The sequence below is a fragment of the Penaeus vannamei genome, chromosome 12 (genome assembly GCF_042767895.1).
Source record: "Penaeus vannamei isolate JL-2024 chromosome 12, ASM4276789v1, whole genome shotgun sequence".
NCBI classification, from domain to species: Eukaryota; Metazoa; Arthropoda; class Malacostraca; order Decapoda; family Penaeidae; genus Penaeus; species Penaeus vannamei.
The window spans coordinates 27,466,536-27,474,035 of NC_091560.1; the positions used below are offsets into that span (position 1 = coordinate 27,466,536).

The 7,500-nt window shown below is 34.0% G+C and overlaps 1 protein-coding gene across 9 annotated transcripts in view; it reads right to left on the minus strand.

Annotated features, from left to right (window-relative positions):
- The window catches only part of cic (Putative transcription factor capicua), a 175,661-nt gene that overhangs the window by 1,154 nt on the left and 167,007 nt on the right, over positions 1 to 7,500 (minus strand). For all 9 annotated transcript variants that reach the window (XM_070128085.1, XM_070128084.1, XM_070128086.1 and 6 more), the window contains 4 exons: positions 5,851 to 5,982; positions 5,498 to 5,668; positions 5,158 to 5,364; positions 1 to 4,256 (listed from right to left, as the gene is read on the minus strand). The exon at positions 1 to 4,256 is cut by the window's left edge and continues 1,154 nt beyond it. In XM_070128085.1, the coding sequence (XP_069984186.1) occupies positions 4,183 to 4,256; positions 5,158 to 5,364; positions 5,498 to 5,668; positions 5,851 to 5,982 (584 nt within the window). In that variant the 3' untranslated portion in view covers positions 1 to 4,182. The remainder of the gene's footprint in view (positions 4,257 to 5,157; positions 5,365 to 5,497; positions 5,669 to 5,850; positions 5,983 to 7,500) is intronic.

The following is a 7,500-nucleotide window of genomic DNA, read 5'->3' on the forward strand; positions in this document are numbered from 1 at the left end:
ATAAATTCTTCTAATAAAAGTACTGTCAACCCATCTGTAACAGAAAGCAATAACTGGTGTCAACTTCAATATCTTACATATTCAGCACCTGTACATTCATGACAGCAAAATATTGGCAAACAGTCATTTTGCATCTTAGGGATTATGTGCAAAATGATTCACACAACAAAAGATATGAAAAAAAATATATATTTTAATGACAAACACAAACTTACACTTCAAATCAATGTCAAGTCTTGAAAGACATAGATTACATGCTTCTATACCTTAATGCTTGCATTGCCATATTTCCTAATTTATAACTGCATAATCTTAAATGTCCTTAAAATTAAACATCTTCTAAGGTACAAATAACTTTTCCAAATTCCCAGACTAAATGAGAAACTATATACCACCAAACGGCAAGTAAGATTACATGGAAATATGACGACCACTAGGGTAGGTAAATTTATGCATGTCTTGAGGTACAACTTTAAGTCACATAATCTGAAAGATGTCCTGTCTAATTTCCCAAAGTTCTTTTGTTATGCACATTCATAATATAACTTTAAAAATACAAAGATGAGTTTCTTTACATCTTGGCTGTCTCCTTTACAAATATGCTATCCTATCATGAACAATAGGTGCTGGGCTTCATCACAACTCTGGGCTGAAGATCTACAATCTCCATCACAAACAAAGAGTTCCCTTGAAATATGAATGTTAGTGCAGAACACTAAATAATCTTTTGGCATATTACTCACAAATAACAACTGGCCAGTGAACTCAATAAAAGCAAATTGAGAAAATTCCTTTCAAACAGTCATAAACAAAAAACATATGAAAAAAATAGAATATATAAAATTACAATTATATATAATATTTATACATGGAAGCTATTGGATGATGGTGAATTACTTGAATATTTCAACTTTAATGACCACAGCAGCACTGATCCCTTTCCCTGTGTTTAATCTACATCTGGAATGGTGCAACAGTCACCTAGCCAGCATTACTACAGCAACATAATTATTCTTTGCATACCTTTTAATTTTCCATTTTACAAACAACTGATAAAATTGTTAGAAATCTAGCAAACATTCTAGACTATACAAAGGCCCATGGGATAAATTTCTGAGATCAGAGGGGTTTGTCAGAGATGATATAATCATCATTATGAAATGAATAAAAAATATGGCATGAAGCTTTTCTTTGAAAATTATGTATAAAACACCTGTTTTACCTGTACTGAAATATAATTCATATAGATCTTGAACAGCTACACTAAGCTTGTAATTACTGCTGAGGTATTTAAGGACATAAAAAATAATAAACTGCTATGAATTGCCACAAAAAGTAGGAACTGCTTCTATCAACAAACAACTCACTTCCTTACAATTTATCCCACATGAAAAATCAAATACCATTATCTATGGAAAAAAAAAAAAAAGAAAAAAAAAAGACATTCCAGGAAGACAAACATAACAATTTATGAAGGAAGAATACAGAATGGGGAGGAAACTCATAAAAATATAAATTAAATAAATAAAAAAGTAAACAAAACTCAGATATCTTAATGGCAGCTAACAAATTTGTTTCATTCTTTAAGTACTAAAGAGGAAAACAATAAGATCAACACTAAAGCCTGTTGATGAGTGTACCTAGCTCTTGAGTCTACAACTCAAATAAATGAGTCAACAATGCACAGAATCAACAAGAGAGGCACATATTGCTTGCAGACCAAATACAAAGCAGATGATGGCAGAAGTTGCACTAATACATCTGCCATTAATGCCACAGCTTATGCCATTTGCTCCTACTGAGTGAAGAAGGATGCAAAGGTAAAAAAAAAAAGAATGGAGTTGGAAAAAAATGTGGTCTCACTTGCTTCAGGACATGATCCCATGAATATTCATTCCTCATGATTCAATGCAGAAACAAAGGAAGCTGCCAACAACTACCGCCCATGGCATCCTCTATCTTTTTACAATATAATACATGTGCATGAATTATGAGATCCCAAAGATGAATTACAGTTGAGAGAGATAAATAAACACTTCCTTTTAGTGGCCCTACAGTCTTCCAATTACAAGATATAGACATCTTTCCTATTAATACCTCTTGTAGTACATATAACAAAGAAAACGATCCTCTCTGAGGGGGGCCCTACTTCTCAATGGTACAACAGAAAATCGTGATCCACATCCCTCCACTCTGGACTATGTATAGACAGGTTAGATGAGTAACTCACACCATCTCTTCCTTCATGGGTCATCTTCATCTGGCACCAGCAAGAGGTGTGATAAAGCTCACATGAAAATAGGGAAAATATCACAGCTAAGAAATCAGACAGAAAAGTTTCTTACATTATGAAGGTATATTTGTAACCCATATGTGCAGCTTCAGAGCTCTGGCAAATTCCATATCCAAATTCTTATAACTACTTGTAATAAAGTAATATTGGTGAACTGGGAGCAATGTTCTTAATTGTACAGTATTCTAATGCAGTAACTCTACAAACTTGATTAATAAAATATAAAAAATAACAAAAACATCTAACCTGCATCATAGAGCAATATTATCACTGTACAAACACTTTACATTCATCCTTATTGTCACCAGTCATAAGGTTGATAAGATGATGCTTTCTTTCTACCTTAACAACAACCTCTGAGAATTTGGACATTAAATACTTGAAACACCAAGTCTCTGAAAGTTTGTTAAACAACCACATTATGGAAATAGTTAAATTATCCCATCATACAGGGTACAGGATCATGCTCACTAACTACAATGAGATTCAACTGTACACTATTCACATTGTTCATTCACCTTCTGTAAAAGACGGGCTACTGGAAGATGGTGTCCCTCCCCTTTTTACAGGTTATATATGAATGCGAGTCTGTATCTCAGTAATGTAAAGAGATAATACACCTCTTTATGATATACTGAAGCTCATGACAGCTGGTCCCATCATGTTTGTGTTTCACAGAAGTTTATAACATTAGATTATGCCACAATCTTCTATTTCAGATTCAACTGCCCAATTGTAGCTACAATAAAGCCTCCCAACACCAAAGTCTCAACAAATTCAGTATACATATTGCTGCTTCACTTGTACTTAGAGGTGTACACCAGGTAATATTTCCTTTGAGCTTGTCCCTTACGCAGTAGAATTAAACATGAATCAAGAGGATAATATCAAAAATACTAAGAAACAATATTTGAAAACTTCAGGGCAACTTCTGACAAAGTCCTACATAAAATCCTTAATAATTTCCCTTAATGTCTGTTGTAACTGCTTCGATCAGATTCCATCAAAATTGTACAAAAATGTGGAATTCATTACAATAAGAGATTATACAACTTTTAATGCTTGAAGAGCTGAAACAATTGACAAAAATCAACCCTACTGAATTCCATTCCAAAACTTGAAATGCATTTCTCTTCCCTCCTAAACCACCTTGGTTCTACGTCTGGTTCATGCCACGTCACATCAGCTCTGTGTGCCCTTAGAACTACTCGGCCATTGTTCTGTGTTGCACAGAAAGAAAGATACACAAACACAACACTCACATACACGCAAGTAATGTCTTACAATACAAAATACAAGACAGTTGTAAAAATTCCAAGCAATCAGATAATGCACTAGAACTTTGTAATAACAAACTATATCACTTCTTAGGCAGAGCTATTTGAAAATTACAAAACTTGTTTTAAAACTTTTTTTACTTTTTTTCATTTATGCTGATTAAAGGTCTTCATTAGATGTCTTCTCGGGTAAAAACATTGAAGCATCATCAGTTCAAATATGAGCAACATTTAAATGATATCTGTGACATCACCAGTGATTTGATCCTCAGAGGAACCTCTGAGTTCAACAGTTTCCACATAGACAAATATACCATATTTACTGTCATACTGAAAGTCCAAAGTCACTGATCCTGCCACAAGTTCACAGAGGCAACAATTGAGCAACGATGCACGGGCAGCATGGGTGGCAGGCAGGATCTACAGTGGAGGATTCATCAAAACCACTGATCACAACTATAGCTTCTTGAATATTGATGGAAAAAAATCACAGACTTGTTGATAATATCAAGCACTAGAGATACCAATAATATATCTTTTATTATGATGTTTGACACCGGTAAAACAAAATGAAAATTAACAATGACTTAACAATCTAGCAATAATTTATCATTACGTGGTCACGGGGAGTGTGGCGGAGGCTTGGCTTGACGTTGGCACTGCTGCAGGTAGGGATCCTCTTGCACCTGTAATGATAAGCGCATCAACAATAGGGCAAATCTATATCCTTTTTCATAAAACCTAATGTATTCTAAGGGGAAACTTATGAGGGATTACAGTAACAGGCTAAAAAGGAATCATAGGATTTGAAATTGAGTAAAAATCAAATTATACAAGTACGCTAGGATTGAGAAAACTGGCTGATATCCTATCACACCCTGGCAAAAAATAATGGCTGCCATATGAACCCAGACATGAGCATGGCAATAGCCAAAGTGTGAAGTGACTAACATAAATGCACCCAACTTCACCAATCTTAACCACAAAAATTTCCCAACAAATTACTTTTACTTCCTCTATATTGGCTGTTCTAATGGGTAAAAGCAGGTCAAAATAATTATGAAAGTTATCAAGAGCTCAAAATTTCCTTAATACTGATATGTGACGTATGTTATGCTAGACCAGCTACTGGTCTAGTATACTGTTATTACACAATCTAAAAAAGTACTAGTAAAAAAGATAAATAAATAAATAAAAAAAGACCACACACCAATGATGTCTAACATCATGGAGGCCTGAGCATGTGTAATAATTATAATCCTAATATAAAGGTAAACCAATAGTGTAAAGAATTTTATAATAATATTTATATTCACATTATTAGTTTTATGGAAGATCATCTGTTAATTCTGTTAATAACAGAAAATACTTTTCAGGAAGCAAATTTAACTTTACTTAACTTCCACAATTCAAGCTTAGATTACATATAGCTTGTTTACATAGTTCTTTATAAATTTGGTTAGCTTTTCTGATATTAGCTTCTACAAAAGTCTGATGAACTCAGGATCATATTGTTAAAATATGATTAAACACATTAATGAAAATGAATAAATACATTTATCCACTTTTCTTAATATCTCCACTTACTGTTATGATTATTGTGAGAAAGTTGGGGATGCACTGATGCTCCATGTGATGCAGCAGCAGCAGCTGGGTTGGGACTACTTGGTACACCTGGGGTGTTTGGAGTGTTCTGATGAACTTTTTGTCGTACCTCACGAATCTTTAAGATAAGGCAGCTCTTGGTGGGGAAAATATCAGAATTACGTGCTTGGAATGCTGATACTGCCTGGTCTGTAAGAAAGTGAAATTTCAAGCATATTAATACCATGTCAGTAAAGAACTTGTATTACTATACCATATATTCCTAATGAAAATAATACCACAGCAAGTCTCCATATATAGTATTACAAACCACTGTACTTACTAGATGGAAACCAGCCATATTCTGAAAACAGCTGCATGACAAGAGCGCGACGCTGGTCAAGAATATGTCTTAAGGAAGAGTGACTTTTATCTGCATCACGTGGAGTTTTTGGGGTTCTGGGTGAACGTCCTCCAGCTGGAGAGTCTATATCAGCTGTTTCAGGTCTGGGCTCTGTAAAGAAAGTAATAGTAGTAGAAGTAGAACTAAGAAGTAAAATAATTATTATTCAAAGAGGAGAAAAAGCAAAGTATCAAGTTATTCAGATCATTCCTCCAAGTAAACACTCACTATATCAAATCAGTCATTCAAAGCTACACTTGTGCAGAGGGGGATGGAGAGCTTTAATGCCATACCTTTGAAAGTTTCAGGGTTGAAATCGGGAGGGAAGAACTTGGATCCCTGTAGTGTGGATGATGGAGTCAGCGATGGAGTCAGGTGAGGGGTGACGCTCATGGGGGTTTCGGCCTCAGACTCCTCACCTCCAGCTAAAGGTAGAGAACTCATTCTTTAGAGTCATGTCATTAAAATGTAAATAGAGAACAAGCTTTTTAAAACTTGGAACAAAATTATTTTTTCCTTATCATCTGCATTTCCCTAAACACTAGTAAATGATGCAAAAATCCATTTCAAAATAATCATATAATAATAAATCATGAGTTAGTTGAGGAGACTTTCCATCAACTTGCAATACCTTTTATCTATTATTATTTTTTTTTACTTAATGACTAGAGTTTCTTTACTGATTTACACACGCCTAAAACACTGAACTTCTGGCCAACAAATTTTGGAATACTAGTAGCTGACAAACCAGTGAAGTGAGCCACTTCACCCAGTGAGTATTATTTCATCAACCAATTAAATACTGTAAAATTCAATATCATCAGCAAGCAATCTTCAGTGTCAAAACTACTAGTCAAAAAGTAACAAAAAAAAGTATTTCATAGATCTAAGCAGAAATATTTCATAATATCTGAACTTTGATATTAATTTTGGATTATCATGAAGTTTTATATAAGCAAGCTCACAAATAATTTATCTTTTTTTGAATATGTAAGCTAACAAATAATAATTTTGGGGTGGCCAATATTTTAAATGGTCTATGTCATCCAAACAAGCCAAACACTTAATATGTTTCACTGACAAAGCATATCATCCATACAAATGTTGTAATACCAGAAACTGCTGAAATGTAATCTAAAATACTGCTATGCATTTTCAAACATTCCTATTCACTCATTTATTATTGATGCTGGGAACATGCACTGTTCACTATGGCTTTACTTTATGATCTTTTACATACACAGATGGCTCCACAAGTGCCTAATCACCAAGGAGTCTATTACTAGGCCTACCTGACCTCACCTGTTTTCCCTGTTCCTCGATTTTTTGGAAAAAAGTTTTTATTTCTATTACTATCATTACAGAAAAGAATTAATAACATTATCAATACTATCATATCAATATCATATGAATGAAAAGAAAATGATATTAACAAAAAAGAAAAAACTTCTCTCTAAACAATCAAGGAATGGTGTAAATAATAGGTCAGGTAGATCTAGCAACTGACTCCATGGTGACCTAAGAGCTTGTGAAGCAATGTGTAAAAATAAATGAATAAATTATCAAATTGATAGAAAAAAATATATAATGGACAGTACTTGTACAAAATCTCCTTGTATCAACAGATTAACTTCCCATGAGTCTGATATTGTCCAGTCATTAAGACATTCCACTTATAATTAGGTATTCATGAAATATAACATTAGAAGTACAAATAGGAAAGGAAGGGAAAGGGAGAAGAAGAGGAAGAAGAAAAACTGGACAGTGCCTGTATATGAGCATTCCCAGTGTCAAACTGATAAAATTCATTAATCTGATCAGTCTAATTACAAAGGTGTTTCATATATATGTGAGAATTTAACCAACTGGATCCGGCTGCTATACTGCAATGACATGGCCTAAAATATAGGCATTCGGCTTATGTGAGTGGCTTGTAAGCAGGG